Genomic DNA, 20,448 nt, shown 5'->3' with positions numbered 1-20,448 from the left:
AACTCTAAATCATGAACAGGGTAGTTCTTCTCATGGGGTTTCAACTGACGAGAAACATAAGCAATAACTCTACCCTCCTTCATTAGCACACAACCAATCCCAACTCTGGAAGCATCACAATATACCGTGTATGAACCTGTAGCTGATGGTAACACCAACATTGGAGCTGTGGTCAGAAGTGCCTTGAGCTTCTGAAAGCTCTCCTCATACTCGTCGGACCATACAAATGGGGCACCTTTCTGAGTCAACTTGGTCAAAGGCGATGCAATAGAAGAAAACCCCTGAACAAATCGGCGATAATAGCCTGCTAGCCCAAGAAAACTCCGAATCTCTGTGACTGAGGACGGTCTAGACCAACTCTGCACTGCTTCTATCTTCCTTGGATCAACCTGTATACCCTCGTTGGACACTATGTGTCCCAAAAATGCCACAGAACTTAGCCAAAATTCACATTTGGAGAATTTTGCATAAAGCTTCTCCTCTCTCAATCTCTGCAACACTACACGCAAATGCTGGGCATGCTCCTCCTGGCTACGCGAGTACACCAGGATATCATCAATGAATACAATAACAAATGCATCCAGATAAGGCTGAAATACACTGTTCATCAAATGCATGAACGCTGCTGGGGCATTGGTCAGCCCGAAAGACATAACCAAAAATTCATAGTGACCATATCTAGTCCTGAAGGCAGTCTTGGGAATATCCGACTCCCTGATTTTCAACTGGTGATAGCCCGAACGGAGATCAATCTTAGAAAATACCCTCGCTCCCTGAAGCTGATCAAATAAGTCATCAATGCGAGGCAAAGGATACTTGTTCTTCACTGTTACCTTATTCAACTGCCTATAATCAATGCACATTCTCATTGTGCCATCTTTCTTCTTCACAAATAAAACAGGTGCACCCCATGGGGACACGCTAGGCCGAATGAACCCCTTATCTAGGAGTTCCTAAAGCTGCTCCTTCAATTCTTTCAGCTCTGCTGGTGCCATACGATATGGCGGAATAGAAATGGGCTGAGTGTCCGGCACTAATTCAATGCCAAAATCAATATCCTTGTCCGGCGGCATGCCCGGCAGGTCTGCAGGAAATACATCAGGAAAGTCCCTCACAACTGGGACAGAATCAATACTAGGAGTCTCAACTCCAACATCCCGCACAAAAGCCAGATATGATAGATAACCCTTCCCAACCATACGCAGGGCTTTCAAGAAAGAAATTACTCTGCTAGAGACATAATCAGTCATGCCACGCCACTCGATCCTCGGAACACCCGGAATAACCAAAATCTACCATGCTCAACAGCAATAAATCAACTCGGGTCTCCAGACCCTCAATAATCACAACACATGACCGGTACACACGGTCCACAACAACAGTATCGCCCACCGGGATAGATACATGAACAGGTAAAGAAGGAAACTCTCGGGGCGTACCCAAATAATGAGTAAAAGATGAGGACACATAAGAATAGGTGGAACCGGGATCGAATAATACAGAGGCATATCTGTGGCAGACTGGACAATTCCTGTAATGACATCATTTGAAATAATAACATAAAAAAACTGGTCCATCCACCGCCTGATCGACCTTAATCCCCGTAAGCAATAATCGACTCACCAACACGCCTCAAACTGGAACTAATATAGCACAAAATCGTGCAATCAACTTATTTAATAGCAAACTCCCCAACTTGGCTCAAAGACATAGATCAAAAAGCACTCAATAAATCATAACGCACATACTCTATTATTGTCGTAATACTATAGTGAGATTGAACTCACTCCTTCATAAGCATGTGGAAACACAAATCATCTAGAATTTTAACTCTTCTGCAATTCTTGCATTCACTCACATAACAGTTAAGCCCACTCTCTAGGCGACCAAATTAAGATTTCAACGCATATTCTTTACTTGTAAATAAGATCTTCTAATAGACAGTATAAGAATCGCACCACCTTAGAACACTCCGCAGGAGATAACCCACATGTTTCACTTCTAATTAATATTTTTGTATACCTTCCACCGTCATTCACATTACACAATCACTTAGTCTTCCTGAGTCTAAACTCATACCGTAACATGAAATTTACTTCACTCCAAACAGGAGACATGAAAAGATTCTTCACGCGCCCATAACTCGGGGCTACACATCAGATCACAATGAAAATCAAACACTTAATAGTTCATCTATTATCCTGACGCCCTTCCTCGTCACCTCCAAGTCATATAGATATATCTCGCAGTACTAACATACTCCTCACGTGGCTATCCAACCATCATTCCCACTAATAGGGACAATACCGGACATATAATTTCAAAACTCTTGCTCGCACAATCAGCACTTTGGTGCTCAAGCCATAGGTAAGGATCCAGCCTCAAGTCCTCCAGAATATCCTAACATCAAACTCATAGCGATTACGTCTCGCCCTTTGTCCGGGGAATTACAAGCCATCAAGGCACATCTAATACTGAGCGCTCGTTCGCGCATACGAACACGTGGATGGAATTGTAAGAGTTACTTTTTTTCCAACTGAATCAAGGACGCACGATAAAAATTCAAGAATATGAAGTTTTCCTAAATGTTCTGCAGCCTCTCAAGGATAAATACAGACGTCTCCGTACCGATCCGCGAGACTCTACTAAACCTGCTCATGACTCGCGAGACCTAGTAACCTAAGCTCTTATACCAACTTGTCACGACCCAAAATCCCAACCCGGTCGTGATGGCGCCTCTCGTGAGGACAAGGCCAGCCAATCAACAAAACAATACATCTCTTTATAATTACTTAGCAGGAATAAGTCTAAATCATGGGCAATATAATCTTAAATGCGAAATAAACGTGATAGAACAAGGAAAACCCTCCCAACTCAGCCCGAAATCGGGGTGTCACAAGTCATGAGCTACTACAGAGTTTACTAATATTTTACAAAGTCTGGAATTATCATAAATAACAAAGATAAGGGAGAAAACGGGGCTGCGGACGTCAACAGCTACCTCGTTACTCCTAGTCACCGCCTGGTCTGGAAAGAATCAGCGCTCAGGAGCGAACTCAGCTCTGCCTGTATCTGCACACATGGTGCAGGGAGTAATGTGAGTACTCCGACCCAGTGAGTAATAAAAATAAATAACGACTGAAAACATGAAATCTCATAACGGCACAATATAGCGCTATCCCAAGCAGTAAAATCAGTTATACAGTAAAATAGTGAGTATCAGATAATTCTTCTTTTAAAACAGTAAAGACAAATAATTTCCACAGTAAGGATAAATCAAAAGCTTGCCCCTCGGGCTCAATATGTAAATCTCAGTATAGTATCAGCCCCTCGGGCTCACTCCCAACTCACCAGCACACAACATCAGTCCCTCGGGCTCACTCCCAACTCACCACACACAAGCAACGGCCTCTCGGGACCACTCCCAACTCACCTGGGTACCCTGCGCTCACTGGGGGTGTGTACAGACTCCGGAGGGGCTCCTATAGCCCAAGCGCAATATCAATAGGCATGAAAGCTTTCACACATCACACACGATGCCTGAAAGCCTCCTCATATAACACTCGAGGCCTGAAAGCCTCCTCACATCACTCAACATATCCTCACGTATGGCCCTCGGCCTCAATCAGTCCAGAAAATAATCATAAGCCTCTTGGGCATCAGTAAAACAATAGTGCTCAGCTCAACAGCATTATAAATATCATTAAATCTCGAGTTGAGTATAAATGTAGCTGAGTTCACAAAATAATATAATTCAATTGGACTGAGTTCAAATAATATTTCAATTCGTGAGGAAAATAGTGATGTAAATTCACAAAAGATTTCAGATAATTGGCACGAAGCCCAAATATGGCAATAAGCCCAATCATAGTGAAAAACAATAAATCTTTATCAATTACGCGGTAAAAATATCAACTGGGATGGACCAAGTCACAATCCCCAATAGTAAATGACCCCGCGCTCGTCATACAACGCGTGTCTCATCTCAACATAGCAGTATGTTGTGCAATCCGGGGTTTCAAACCCTCAGTGCATCATTTAAAATCATTACTCACCTCAAGACGGTCCAATGTCTACTCCGCTATGCCCTTGCCTCTCGAATTTACCTCTTCGCGCGTCGAATCTGGTCAAAACCACAACGAATACATTACAATAGGCTAAGGGAATATAACCCAATCGAAAAGACTCGAAAAATATCGAAATTCATGAAATTCGCAAAATCCGAGCCCCGGGCCCACTTCTCAAAAAATTATGAAAGTTACATCACCGGATTCCTCGTCTCGCCACGAGTCCGTACATATAAAAGTTACCAAAATCGGAGTTCAAATGGCCCCTCAAATCTTCAAATCTTATTTTTAAATCCCTAGGCTTAAATCTTCAATTTACTCCTCAAAAACATGTAATCTAGTCGGATTATTCGATGATAATTCAATATTATGGAGTAGAAACAATCACAAGTGACTGACCTCAAGATTTCCCAAGATTTCTTGCTAAAAATCGCCCAAAATCCGAGCTTGGAAGTCAAAAAAAATGACCAAACTCGGACTGCTGGACATTAAATCTGTCCAGAAATTTTTGGTACTGTTCACGCGGGGCACTGTTCATGCGCGTGAGGTCACTGTTCACTATTCACCCGCGCGGGTACTGTTCACTGCTGCAGAAAATACAACAGCTTTTAAGAAATTTACAGCACAACCATTTTTCACTAAAATGGCTCTAAATCCATCATACGAACTCGGAATTAGACGATTCTTGTTCCTATGAGTCACAAATAATAATACAAACACAACCCTTTAATCAAAACTCAATTCGGAGCTCGTTTGCGCAGTTCAATACCCATTTCACTCGTTAAACAATTAACTCACATTTCACGTCAAAAACCCAATCGCGACTTGATGAAATTAAACCAAAATTTCCAGATCAGTCCTATAATTCATTATTTAAATTCTGGAAGTCTCGAAATCAAATTTGGATCTCTAGAACTAAAAATGAACCTTTAGATCATTACATTTATGCTCAAAACGGCAAAAAGCTTCCAAAAATGACCCGTTGGGCATCCGAAACACATCTGAAGCCCCCGGGACCCCAACCAATAATACCAACCAGTCCCAAAATACATTACGGACTTGCTCGAGGCCTCAAATCACATCAAACAATGCTAAAATCATGAATCAACCTCCAATCCAAGTTTTATGAACTTTAGAATTTCCAACTTCTATTTCCGATGCCGAAACCTATCAAATCACGTCCGATTGACTTCAAATTTTGCACACAAGTCCAAAATGACATAACGAAGCTACAGAAATTCTCGGAATTCCATTCCGACCGTCGGATCAAAATTTCACCTATCAACCGGAAATCGCCAAAATACTAACTTCGCCAAAATGAGCTAATTTCTTCACCGGACCTCCAAAATTAATTCCGATTGCGCTCCTAGGCCTTAAATCATCCCCCGAAACTAACCGAATCATCGGAATTCAATTCCGAGCCCTCTAACTCACAAGTCAATGTCCGGTTGACTTTTCCAAACTAATTCTTCCTTAAAGAGACTAATTGTCCCATTTCATACCAAACTCGATCCGAATTGACTCAAATTCACCAAGTACACATATTGAAACATGAATAAGCATTTAACGGGGAATACGGGATGAAAATACAGGAAACGATAATTGAAAGTGTTGGAAAAGCCTTGCCACGCTCCCTCCACCATGACAAAAGTTGTTCCTTGCCTTCTTCGTCTTTAATATTTTCCAATCCTTGATTAAGATAAGAATCAAGTTCATCATCAATAGAGGAATCAAAACCTGTTATATCATCCATATCTTCCCATAAAACTTCTGCTCTAGACTTAGAAGTAGAAGGAGCAGTTTCACAACCAGTTGTATCCATAGATTTATATTTATCAAACATTGATCTAGCATAAGAATATATGCTAGCTTGGCAGTTTTCGAGAGATGGTTGTTCATTTTCTTGAATTTCTAAATTCTCATAAATTTTACGAACAAGTCCCTTTGCACCTCTTAGTTTTAAAAATGGGTTAAGTAGAGTATAAATTAAATAAACTTCGGGAATAGGGAAAAAAATACTTTTTAAATTTTAAAATAATTTCTTTAATGGCCGGTGCATAAGTTGAATTTGTTTTATACTTACCAAATACAACAGAAATTCCACAAATATACCATAATATTTGTGTGAAAGTAGGATAATATATACCAGAAAATTATTTTGTAGCATAATAAAAAATTTCTAAAAATTTAGTAAGCTCTCTAATCTCATCCCAATCAGAATCAACAATTTGATCAACAGGGTGAGCATTATGCATATTAAATACTTTTTGGATAGGCACCCGATAATCATAAGCAACTTTAAGCATTTCATAAGTAGAATTCCACCTAGTACAAACATCTTTTGGAACTTTTCTAAATGGAAGGTTAGCACTAGCACATTGTTGAGCAAATTCACGAATTCTACTTTGTTTATGAGCACGAAAAATATAGCCACAAGCATGTTGTATTTTACTACAAGCATCAGAAAATAAATTAAGACCATCTTTTACAACCAAGTTAAAAATATGACATGCACATCTAACATGAAAAATTGTTGGATTAATTGGACAAAGTCTAGATTTTAAGCTATTTGCTGCGGTTGTGTTAGAAGAAGCATTATCTAAGGTGATAGTTAAAACTTTATTAATGAGTCCATAAAAATCAAGTATTTGTAGAACAGTAGTTGCAATATATGCTCCAGTGTGTTTTAAATCAACAAATTTATAACCAATAATACGTTTTTGCAAGTTCCAGTGATGATCAACCCAATGACATGTAACAGTTAAATAATCACAACCATTAGGACTAGACCTATATCAGATGTGATAGACACTTCACAATCTAAGTGAAAAAATACACAACGAATATACTGAAGATATTCGGTTTGAAATTTAAAAACATCATTTCTAACCGTGGTTTTAGGAAAACCTTGAAAAGCAGGGTTATAAGTTTCTTATATATAATGCACAAAAGCAGGGTGAGAAGGGAAAGTAAAAGGTAAGTCACAGACAGCCACCATTTTTGCTAAGTTCTCACGATCTCTATCTTTGTTATATTTGCGTAAAACATGACCAGAAGCAGGGTCAAGTTGTTGTTGAATTTGATTAGAACCAGATCCACTAGGTGTGTCAGTACTGATGGTAGGATCTATAATTTTTCCGGCTTCTATGTTAGCTTGTATCCATAAAGATTTGTGATCCCTTATTAAGTGTCTACTTAAACCCCCCGTCCCACCACTTGTTGTGTGTGCAAATACTTGCTTACATTTTTCACATATAACACGATGATTGACTTTATCATGTTTAAAAAATTTCCATACAAGTGATGTTTTGGGACGTTCAGCCTTAGGCTTACCCCTTACAGGGGGTATATGGGGTAAAGCTCCAGACTGAGATTGACTCTGAGTTGGAGCTTGTGTTGCGGGACTAGTGGGTGTTTCATCTAATCCTTCTTCCTCATTTTCTTCATCCTCATTTTCTTCATTCTCAAAAAAAATATCATTGCCAAATTGTCTTTGTAAAGTTTCATGATCTAATTGTTCCCCGACATGAACATCATAAAATGTGGGGAGTTGGAAAATGAAGTTTCATCAACATGAGTCATTTCATCAATATGCTTTCTAATTCTAGGTCTTGGAGAAGGGTTATGATTAGTATTACTACTACTTTCACCTTTACTATTTTTTTACTGCTTTTTTTAAAAATACCAAATACATTTTTAGGTGCCATAATTTAAATACGAAATTAAATTAAAAAAGCTAACACAAATATTAAACACACAAATGAAATACAAAAATATAACACGTAAAGTAAACACAAAAATTAAGCACTAAAATGATACGCAAAAATTATATATTAAAATTAGGGGATGGAACGAGTGCACCGTGATTAAATATTGAAACTTGAAGAAATTGCCCAAAATATTGCTCCAAATACTTGACGAATTAATTTGAAGCTTGAAAGTTGCTCCAAAAAATTTGCCCAAATACTTGATAATTGATACTTGATAGTAACAAAATTGAGAGAACAATATAGAATATTAGAATGTAAGAGATTTGAGAGAGAAGATTAATTTTTTGTGGGAAAAAATGAAGAAGAATGGGGGGTATTTATAGTAGAAAATAGGGCCAAAGTATAATTTAATAAACTTAGGGGTTATATTAAAAGTTTTGGGGGGGGGGGGGTTAGGGGGTGTTTCGGGGGGTAGGGGTTGTTTGGACCGTTGGCAACGACTATTTTTTGCAATTTAAGCAGTTGCCCAACGACTAGTTTTTTTTTAAAAAAAAAAACTGGCAGGACGGGACGGGACGAGACGAAACGGGACGGGACAAACGGGACGAAATGGTCGTCCCGTCCCATCCCGTGTCCCGTTTACCATTGGCCCATCCCATTTAACTTGAAGCGGGACGGGACGGGACGGGACGCGGGACCCGGGACGGGACGCGTCCCGTCCCGTTGGACAGCCATAGTATATACTACCCTCCCCAAACCTCACTTGTGGGATTTTACTGGGTTGTTGTTGTTGTTGTTGTTGTATTTTAAAAGAATTTCATTTTATTCAAATCTAGCTACAGTGTTTCAAAGAACTATACTTATAGATTTTAAATATGAAAGAGTTTTATAATTATATGGAGTAGTTTTTTTTATAGAGGCGAAGTAGTATTTAAATAATTAGAGAAAATAACAAAAGTTCCTAACATGATTGCATATGATCATTAACCAAATTAAGTATGATAACATGAAAAAGATAAATTTTATTTTTAATTTTAATTCGAATTTTAGAACTTTATCTATAAATTCAAAAATTATCTTAAATACAAATTCCATATATATTATATTATATTATGTTATGTTATATTATATTATATTATATTATATTATATTATATTTAACTAAAATAGTTAAAATGTAGAATAAAGTTACCATATACTATTGACATTTATTAACTTGCCACTTGGCTTAACTATAATGTCAATTATATATGGTAACTTTCTTGCTTTAATATATATATATAGATATAGATTTTAAGTTTTACTATTATCTTTCTCCAATCCCATAAATATATATATATATATATATATTGTTATGTTATATTATATTAAATTTAACTAAAATAATCAAATATAGAATAAAGTTACCATATATTGTTGATATTTATTAGCTTGCCACTTGACTTAACTATAATGTCAATTATATATGGTAACTTTCTTGCTTTAATATATATATAGATATAGATTTCCGCTTTTAAAATTCATAATTAATTAATTTAACTATTTTTAATTTAAAATGTTCTTTTCATGGACACTATTCTCTAGTATGCTTAAGACTAAATAAAGATGCCGACTTACAAAAAGGATTTTTTCTTAACTATACCATATATGAAACCTTATTACCCTAAATGTGCATAGTTTGTTAATTACCCACCCAGTCCACACTTTAACTATAATTTATATACCATTCGACTATTAGGCATTAAAATGGCAGAATATCCGAAAAACGCGCTAAAATTAAGGAGAGAATCTTGGTGTTAATTGATTCTACATTAAATTCAATTTTTAAAAAGGGAAAGGAGATTTCTCATCTGTGTATTTTTCTCCAGAACTACAATTCAAATTCTCGAAAAAAAAAGAACGAACAATTCAAATTTTCGAGTTTCAACAACTCAAAGTTGAAAAAATCTGTTCTTCCATATATTTTCCACCATTGATAGCCATTAAAAAGCTTGAAAGCTTTGAATTCAAATTTGGGTTTTCAAAAATCATTATTTGTTTGGATTGGGTGTTGTTGTAAATAATTCGGAATATGTTTAGGAGTTTATATCTCAATTTTGAGGGGTTTTGGTGAAGATTAGACTTGGTTTTGACTGAATTTCAGATTGAAACTCGAAGAAGAAGAAGAAGAAGACATATTTCCAGAAATTGAAGATAAATTGTAGAATTGTAGATAAATTGTAGATTGGGAAGACTAAAACTTCTACAATTATGTCGAAAATGCCAATTATGCTACAATTGAAATGGGAATTGGGATATTAAAATTCAATGTATCCAGTTTGTAGATATCTACAAATTTTCTACAAAAAATCTACAAAGAAACTACAAATCAGTTTACGTATGTATAAAGCAGTATTGTTTTTAAGGGTATCTACAAAAATACTAAATTTATAGTACAATTACACTACAATCTATGTTGAAAAAAAATGTTGACTATAAAATTTTCTCTTTATCTACAAAATTTCTACAAATAAAGTACAAATCAATTTTTCCGGGATTGATGAAGAACAAAACAGCAGAAGATGCAGAAGATGGGCCACCAGAGTTGCTCTTTATTCATGGTGGACATACAAGTAAAATTTCTGATTTCTCATGGAACCCATGTGAAGACTGGGTTGTCGCTAGTGTTGCTGAAGACAATATACTACAAATCTGGCAGATGGCGGAAAACATCTACCACGATGAAGATGATATACTCAATGGGCCTCATCTCTGTATTTTTTGAGAAGAAGAAGGAATGGAGAAGAGAAAGAAATGGGAGGGGAAAACGAATATGGTCAGATCTTAGGAATTAAGGGGAGAGAGAAACGTGGGATATATGGATACCTTTAATTAAGGAGTAAAAACTGCCCATTAATTAGACCCTTAATTAAGTATGGTATAGGATTGGTAATTTGGTATACGGGTTTGTAATTAAATCAAACCTTAAACATTGAGGGTAATAAGGTTTCCTATGTGGCGTAGGAAGGTAAAAATTTCAAAAAAAATGAGTATATGTTAAATGGTAATTTGTTGTATATTGTTGCCCTACAACTTGTGAGTGATGAACATTTTCCTTCAAAGTTGAAAAGGAGGCTACACTCACTCACACATCCTCCTTTAAATACTTGCACTATTTTGTAAGGGGATCTTTACCTATCTATACCATATATGAAACCTTATTACCCTCAATGTTTAAGGTTTGATTTAATTAGAAACCCGTATATCAAATTACCAATCCTATACCATACTTAATTAAGGGTCTAATTAATGGGCAGTTTTTACTCCTTAATTAAAGGTATCCATATATCCCATGTTTCTCTCTCCCCTTAATTCCTAAGATCTGACCATATTCGTTTTCCCCCTCCCATTTCTTTCTCTTCTCCATTCATTCTTCTTCTCAAAAAATACAGAGATGAGATCCATTGAGTATATCATCTTCATCGTGGTAGATGTTTTCCGCCATCTGCCAGATTTGTAGTATATTGTCTTCAGCAACACTAGCGACGACCCAGTCTTCACATGGGTTCCATGAGAAGTCAGAAATTTTACTTGTATGACCACCATGAATAAAGAGCAACTCCGGTGGCCCATCTTCTGCATCTTCTGCTGTTTTGTTCTTCATCAATCCTGGAAAAATTGATTTGTAGTTTATTTGTAGAAATTTTGTAGATAAAGAGAAAATTTTATGTCAACATTTTTTTTCAACATAGATTATAGTGTAATTGTACTATAAATGTAGTATTTTTGTAGATACCCTTCAAAACAATACTGCTTTATACATACATAAACTGATTTGTAGTTTCTTTGTAGATTTTTTGTAGAAAATTTGTAGATATCTACAAACTGGATACATTGAATTTTAATATCCCAATTCCCGTTTCAATTGTAGCATAATTGGCATTTTCGACATAATTGTAGAAGATTTGTAGAAGTTTTAGTCTTCCCAATCTACAATTTATCTACAATTCTACAATTTATCTACAATTTCTGGAAATATGTCTTCTTCTTCGAGTTTCAATCTGAAATTCAGTCAAAACCAAGTCTAATCTTCACCAAAACCCCTCAAAATTGAGATATAAACTCCTAAACATATTCCGAATTATTTACAACAACACCCAATCCAAACAAATAATGATTTTTGAAAACCCAAATTTGAATTCAAAGCTTTCAAGCTTTTTAATGACTATCAATGGTGGAAAATATATGGAAGAACAGATTTTTTCAACTTTGAGTTGTTGAAACTCGAAAATTTGAATTGTTCGTTCTTTTTTTTTCGAGAATTTGAATTGTAGTTCTGGAGAAAACTACACAAATGAGAAATCTCCTTTCCCTTTTTAAAATTGAATTTAATGTAGAATCAATTAACATCAAGATTCTCTCCTTAATTTTAGCGTGTTTTTAGGGAATATTCTGCTCTTTTAATGCCTAATAGTCGAATGGTATATAAATTGTAGTTAAAGTGTGGACTGGGCGGATAATTAACAAACTATGCACATTTAGGGTAATAAGGTTTCATATATGGTATAGTTAGGAAAAAATTGTGAAGTAAGCCCTTTTTTCTCCATCGAATTTAAGCCTTTTAATACTCCACTTTTTATTGAGTGAACCCTCAAATTTAGGGATTTAGGTATGGGCTTTTCCTCCCAGTGTTATACGACTGCGCTTGGAACAATCTCGAATCCAAATCTTCTCCTCAAAACCCTGGCTGACACTCCTCTGTGTCGTATGTCCCTTAGTTCCTCTTCACAGTTGATTCAAGCCTTCATCCTCTTCCTTTTAGACAGATCCAGAGAGAGATTTACACCATCAATCAAGAAAGAAAAAACAAGACTTCTGTAGGTTCTCTCAAGCTGGCCATCTTTGATAAAGAAGCATTCTCTACATGTACACGGGGATATTCATAAGGTGACGCTCACGATTTTTTTTTTTTTTTTTAAATATTTCGAGTGACATGGGTGACTTTGTAGGTTGGAATATGCGTATTGCAGTTTGTATCATGAGTAGCTACCCCTTATCAACTGAACTATTTGAATGGCTTGCTATTATTTTGATAAAAATGGATTACAACATAAAGTGTATTGCGCCTAGATATTCAGGGGGCAGCACTATTGCTTGTGGTATCAAGATTATGCTCTACTATACTTAGCTGTTTTTTACTTCTCGCAGTACCATCTTGGTATTGATTTGAATAACATTTACTTATCTGATAAAAAAAGCATCAACATTATGCTCAGCATCTACTTATTATATTACTTATATTGCCAAGCAGTCAACTTTATGGTCGGGAAAATATGCATGAATTTTTTTGCTGAATCCATTATTGACGGATGAGTCTCGGCTTCAGTGATAAATACTTAAAATACAAAAAAATTCATAGTTTTCCTTTTAAATAACATTTTTTCCTGGAAGGATGCCGGGAAAAGTTCTCTGAGGGTTTTGCTTAAACCTAATACCAGCCCGATTAGCTTTTTAGATTTATCGGGGAAAAAAGGATGCCTGGAGTATTCTTTAGTCCGTGTCTGTCCGCCTCCACCTTTCTTAGTTCCTTTCACTCATTTGTGACTGGTGTAATTTCCTCATGCACAAAGTTGCCAAAGAAAAGATTACTTTGTTAAAAAGATCAGCTAGTTCCTGAAGAAGTGCAGATGCATATATGCATCCTGCAATGAATAGATGTTTAGCAGAAGTTTTCAGTGTCGGCAGTGATACACATTGATAGGGGAACTTTCGTTACCTATTGTGTCATCTTCGAATCACTTTGAAATTATCCAGTCAGAATTTTCTCTAGTAAACTTTTTGTTGGGTTATTGATCATGGTCACAGGGAGGTTAAAAGCCTAGCAAGCTCTTGACCATTAGTGAAGAATGACATAAGCATTTAATAGCTCATTTGTTTCTTCCTGGTGACATAACGAGTATCGGTGGTGATTCATTGTCCCCTTTTTGCTGCATAGGATGAGTAGGAAGGCACCATTGCCCATACCCATTTTCTAACTTTGAATTGCTTATTTATAGATAAGCTAATGACTGGTGACTTCCTCCTACCTTGAACAGCTCAGTTCACCCGAACAGAATATATTGCATGGAAATCAACCTTCAGAACGCACACACTAGTGAGGGACATCAAAATAGTTTAATCTCAGGAGGTGCATTAAAGCTAACACCTCTATACAATAATATACCCATTTTTGGTTTCTGTGGGACCAAGTTATGTCCTTCGTGTGGTTCAGGAAAGTTTGATGGCTTTTTTATTTTCTTTAAACATTGGACACCAAGAAGACATGCAAATTATAACCTATTAGTTTGTTTCTCCTTGGTATCCTACATATTGTGGTGATTCACAGTCCCCTACTTTCTCCTCCCAATGAGAATGTAGGCTACGATAGCCCTACATATCTGGTTATTAAAAAACGATAGCCCTACATCTCTATGACCATTTACCTCTCTTTTGGCCCCTATCCCAGAGTACCATGCACATTGTCTCACCCCTTTCATTCTGCTGGCGATTGGTAGTTAAGTGGATGCACATTACATCTAGGACAGGCTTTTTTATGCTTATGCATTTTGTGGACTGTTAAGTGGATTGCTTATGCTTTTTTGTGCCTTCCCTGGATGGTTTTTTTAATTTTATTAAACCTTGGACACCAAGAAGACATGCAAACAATAACCTATTAGTTTGTTTCTCCTTGGTATCCTACATCTTGTGGTGATTCATAGTCCCCTACTTTCTCCTCCTGATGTGAATGTAGGCCACGATAACCCTACATCTCTATTTAGTTACTTTTACAGAAGGTACTAATCGTAATCTATGATCATTTAAACTTGTTGCTTCTCTTTTGGTCCCTACCCCAGAGTGCCGTGCACATTATCTCACCCCTGTCATGTTGCTTATGAGTGGCGGTTAAGTGGATGGACAACACATCTAGGATTTGTTTATTGGAGTGCTGAGGTGGAAATTAGGAACTTTTTGATAAACTAAAAACTATAAGCCAACTTGTACTAGATGGGAAGAGTTCAGTTGTTCCTTATTGTCATATCCTTGCTGGGTGTTGTTTTCTTGAATGTTCGTTTGCTTAGAATAGCTTGTGGATTCTCTTTATTCTGTTTAGAGGCGAATTTATTTGTATTTGGTTACCCGTTGACTGCTACTTCTTCTGTTAAACTAAGCTTGTATTTTGTTATTAAAAAACGATAGCCCTACATCTCTATGACCATTTACCTCTCTTTTGGCCCCTACCCCAGAGTACCATGCACATTGTCTCACCCCTTTCATTCTGCTGGCGATTGGCAGTTAAGTGGATGCACATCACATCTAGGACAGGCTTTTTTATGCTTATGCATTTTGTGGACTGTTAAGTGGATTGCTTATGCTTTTTTGTGCCTTCCCTGGATGGTTTTTTAAATTTTATTAAACCTTGGACACCAAGAAGACATGCAAACGATAACCTATTAGTTTGTTTCTCCTTGGTATCCTACATCTTGTGGTGATTCATAGTCCCCTACTTTCTCCTCCTGATGAGAATGTAGGCTACAATAACCCTACATCTCTATTTAGTTACTTTTACAGAAGGTACTAATTGTAATCTATGATCATTTAAACTTGTTGCTTCTCTTTTGGTGCTTACCCCAGAGTGCCGTGCACATTATCTCACCCCTGTCATGTTGCTTATGAGTGGCGGTTAAGTGGATGGACAACACATCTAGGATTTGTTTATTGGAGTGCTGAGGTGGAAATTAGGAACTTTTTGATAGACTAAAAACTATAAGCCAAAATGTACTAGATGGGAAGAGTTCAGTTGTTCCTTATTGTCATATCCTTGCTGGGTGTTGTTTTCTTGAATGTTCGTTTGCTTAGAATAGCTTGTGGATTCTCTTTATTCTGTTTAGAGGCGAATTTATTTGTATTTGGTTACCCGTTGACTGCTACTTCTTCTGTTAAACTAAGCTTGTCTACACATTCCTAATATAGTAATATACTACATTCATGTGGTAGGACAGTAATACCCATAATAAAATTCAAAAAATACTATCTTATCTTATCCTATAAACTTTCTGTAGCTACTCAAGCTCAATGAATATAGACATGTTCTGAATTTAGACAAAATATAACTTCATTGATTCTCTCGACTTTGTATACTCATTTATGGTTTGTTGTTCAAGAAGAGGTCACATTTGTTCAGAAAGATAACAATAAGTTGGATGGCCTACCAGTGGAAGCCAACAATGTGTCCACCTTTTTTTTTTAATCAAGTAAAGGTAGGAAAACAAGTGCAAATTATAACTTATAGTCTATCTCTTCTTGGTGACTTCTGGTGATTCATAGTCCTTTCTTTCTCCTTCTAATGAGATAGGAGGCTATGATCGCGGTAAATCTCTGTTGGGCATACGTTTCCGGAGGTTCTAAGCTCTGGTCATTTATGCTTTGACCTTTCTCCTTGCCTCCAACCCGAGGCACCATTACACATCATCTCATCCCTTGCCTTCTGTATCTCTTACGATGAGCGTTCACTGGGTGGAAAGCGAATGAAGGATTTGCTGAGTCGGAGTTGTAATGTTGAAGGTGTGAAGTTTTGATAGACTAGAAGATAGAACTACATTAGTATTAGGCGGGGAGAGTTGTTTCTGTAGCAGGAATTGGAAGTATTTCTAATTGAGTAATTATTTTGGAAGTCCGTCCACCTAGAAAGGCTTGTGTGTTTTCTTTGTGAGTGTGTTTTCTGTGGTGATGCTTTCTAGTCATTTCTGAATGTTTCTCTCTTTATACATTTCTTTATATTTGTTTCATCCTCACAGAAACCTAAGAAACTTAGATTTCTATCTCTTCTAATGTTTTTTCCTTTTTGGTTGTCCACAGTTCACTTTCTTGTTAACATTGTTTCACAACCAGTTTGACATGAATTAGTATATTTTCCAGATGTGCTCTGGGGTGTTGGTTTTGGCTGCTGTTGTGGCCTTGTGGGACTCTAACTATTTTTCAATATTTATCGTCTTTTATTTGGTCAACCAAATAGTTTATCATTAAAATAGGAGAACTGTTTTAGAAAGTTTTAATATTTTCAATCTACAGTATCGAGGATACCTTGGCTTCCATTTCTGCCCTACAGTTCTCCAAACTTTTGAAGATAATCTTCCACAATGAGCAATAGGATGGAGTGAAAAGGATATAGGATAAAAAAAGATACATGACACATTCTCTTCCCTTCGTGAAAGAATTTGGCTGTATAAGTTTTATAAAACAGCAGTATAGTGGATTATATTTATCAATCTACATCAGTAAAAGCTAGAAAATTCCTGTCTTGGCGGGGAGACTTTCCTGAATCACAAAGCGTTGAAACTTCAAAGACATTATTCCCATCATTGCTACTTTTTTTGATAGACAAGGGAAATCCTTTCCCCATGTAACTCAAAAAATATTTGTACTTCACAAAATTTGCTGTGATTGCATAGCAAGATGGATAGCTCACATCAAATCCCCTATAGTCTGGTAAAAAATGATTACGGAATATATTGAGTGATTGTTTGCTGTATATTGTTGCCCTACAACATGTGAGTGATGAACATTTTCCTTCAAAGTTGAAAAGGAGGCTACACTCACTCACACATCCTCTTTGCGCCGCTGCATAATTTTGTGGAATATGGAATAGCTGTAGGAATTCTTTGCTTTTCCAATTTGTGGGTCTTTTGTTCGCACAATGCAATTGGACAAAAAGGAATGCAGAAAATATCAAGTGATTATTTGTTGTATCCTGTTTTCCTACAATATAGGAGTGACGAACAGTCTCCTTCTTCAAAGTGGAAAAGAAGGCTACAATCACTCGGACAGCCTCTTACTGTTATCTTTTGGAATATGCGGTAAAAATCGTTTGCATTTCCATTCTGGGAGTATTTTGTTCATACCGTACAATTGGACAAAAGGATTACAGAAAATACGGAGTGATTGTTTGCTGTATCCAGTTGTCCTATAAAGTTGGGTGATGAACAGTCTCCTTCTTCAAAGTGGAAAAGGAGGCTACAGTCACTCGCACATCCTTTTAGCTTGCTGCTGTGGTTAATTTTTGTTTTGTTTCACTACTTTATGTACATGTTCCTAGTTTTATGGGGTACTTGGTCAGAATTTTTGCTCTGAAGCACGATATCAGACATTACTTACATGTTCGAGCCCAAGTGGTGACAAAATGAGTGTGTTGAGGTGACCATTGAAACTTTTGAAATATGATTTAATGAAATGTAGGTTTTGAACTGGTTTTTATGGTTACCTGTTAAGGTTGACTCTCACCCACTTCTCCTTTTTATAATTAAAACAGAACACCTCATCCACGGGGACTATAATCACCAACATTAAAACCTCCCAAGGTTCAGACATACAAAAATGCAGCAACCAACACCACAACCCCACACAGCGGCGGGACCAGGAGCTTCAGGGGCAGAGTCCAGCCAGGCGAATGGAGATGCGCCGCCAAAGCAGGTGGCAATGGCACTGGAGCGGCTGGGGCAGGCGAGTAGACTCATAGCTGATATCAGACTTGGCGCAGATCGGCTTCTGGAAGCCCTATTTGTGGCAGCTCAGCCACAACACTCTTCTAAACCTTTGCATCTTATCCTCAAAGAAGAAGCTTCTATGAGACAACACCTACAAGACCTTCGCTCTGTTGGAAGGCAGTTGGAAGATTCTGGTGTCCTCAATGATTCCCTTCGATCACGAAGTAATTCGTGGGGCCTCCACATGCCCTTGGTTTGTCCCGATGGTGCTGTTGTTGCATATGCATGGAAGAGACAACTTGCTGGTCAGGCTGGTGCATCTGCAGTTGATAGGACTAGGTTAGCCCTCAAGGCCTTTAATGATCAGAAACGACGATTTTTCCCACACCTTGATACCAATGCTGGTGAGGAGGGTGCTACAAAGAAACTTTGTGGTCCTCCATCAAGTGATCAAGAAGAAACTTGTGAACCGAAAACAGTGTCTGAAGTTCTGACACATCTGAAAATGGAGGTTCCAAATGTAACAACTTTCTCCTACCAGCGTTTGGATTGGTTAAAGCGGTCTACCTCATTGCCCTCTTCGACCAGTGAAAATTCTATTGAATTATCGAAAGATAATACTTTCCAAAGCACGACAACGTTAAGACAAGGATCATCTGATGATGTTGTTCCAGACAAGGTTGCTATAATCGAGTTGTTGATACCTTCTGTTTTTAGAGCCATAGTATCAGTTTCCCCTGCTGGTTCATTGGATCCTGATGCTCTAGCTTTCTTCTCGCCAGATGAGGGTGGTAGCTATGTACATGCGAGGGGATTTTCTGTTCATCATGTATTTAGGTACATCACGGAGCATGCTGCTATGGCTTTACAGCATTTTACAGGTGTCGATACCGAGACAGCCTTGCTTTCTTTGCTGCTCTGGGTCTGCAGCTACCAAACTTTGTTCTCAAAAGTATGCAGCAAGTGTAGCCGGCTACTATCAATGGACAAAGAGTCTGCAATGCTACTGCCTCCTGTGTATCGCCCTTACCGGAATTTTTGTGCTGGAAAATTCTTGTCAAAGTCTGTCTCAAAAGACGACATAAGTGTGGATTCTACTCAGAGTTTTCATATCGACTGCTTTTCTGAGGAAGCATAGAAAATCAGCCTTCTGATACCTGATCTGGAACATTGCACAAAGAAATTCAGAATCTGTAGGCTTTGAACAATTTGGACCTCTTCCCAACCAGATAGTAGCAGCTTTTGTACTTTCTTCTCATAGTAGCAGCATTTGTACTTAGTTTTCCTGCGTTTAAGTTCCTTTCTCTTGTTGGAAAAGTGTAGCTTTTACTCCCCTTCTGACCATGCCTGATCTTGAAGATTGTACCAAGAAATGTCAAATTTATAATTTTTTTACAATTTGGACCTCTCTTCAACCGAAAAAGAAAAGGACCTCATCCACTTTGGTTATAATGTAGCATGTAGCATTCTTAGAGGCCTAGTTGTTTAGTGCTATGTGTTTCTCAGCCGAACCAAAAAAAGTTCCGTTTTCAACTGAGCCTGGTTTGCAATGGTAGCTGTCCGACATACTCGATTGTAGCAGCTCCTCGATCATTGTAGGGAAGCTTGCAGGCTCACGTTTCTACACTCTTTGAGCAGACACAGTATGAAGAGCATGGAAAGCTATTTTGTAAAAGAACCAACCTTATTGTTGAACTGGATCATGATCTCTGGCTCTTTGATATTGTTCTTTTTGAAAGTACCTGTCTTATTGACCAGTTAAGCTTCATACAAGAAGCTTTTGAAAGCTCTTGAAAATATCTTGTAGTAAGAAGATCTAAAGTTCTTGGCTAAATAGGTAGGCACATGGGATAAAAGTATGTTGACCGAGGCCACCACTTAATATTCTGACCATTGCTTGGGGGAAGGGCCCTTATCCGTGTCTAATCTCGTTCTGTGGAGCAAACACCTACTTTGAGGAGAAAGAAATCCTTTCCTAAAGTGAATTCCGGATCTCTGGTTACGTTTTGGAATAAAAATAAACGACGACCACCAAGAAGAATAAATCCTTTGTAATGCACACATTCACTAGTCCACCGGTAACAATGCCCAGATCCCCCTTTCTGTGTTGAAGAATGAATATATTGATGCAGGCATGTCTTCAAGAATGATTTCTAACATGAGGAATTCTTTA

At 37.4% G+C, this 20,448-nt stretch overlaps 1 protein-coding gene across 1 annotated transcript; it reads left to right on the top strand.

Moving 5' to 3' along the window:
* Nucleotides 1-12,405: 12,405 nt before the first annotated feature.
* LOC104225928 (mediator of RNA polymerase II transcription subunit 27) lies at nt 12,406-19,673 on the top strand. The gene is made up of 2 exons (XM_009777803.2): nt 12,406-12,702; nt 18,101-19,673. The coding sequence occupies exon 2, from the start codon at nt 18,166-18,168 to the stop codon at nt 19,411-19,413; it is 1,248 nt and encodes a 415-aa protein (XP_009776105.1). The 5' UTR covers nt 12,406-12,702; nt 18,101-18,165; the 3' UTR covers nt 19,414-19,673.
* The last annotated feature ends 775 nt before the right edge of the window (nt 19,674-20,448 follow it).

This window comes from Nicotiana sylvestris, chromosome 9 (genome assembly GCF_000393655.2).
Source record: "Nicotiana sylvestris chromosome 9, ASM39365v2, whole genome shotgun sequence".
Lineage (NCBI taxonomy): Eukaryota > Viridiplantae > Streptophyta > Magnoliopsida > Solanales > Solanaceae > Nicotiana > Nicotiana sylvestris.
This window is presented reverse-complemented; position numbering and strand designations above follow the sequence as displayed.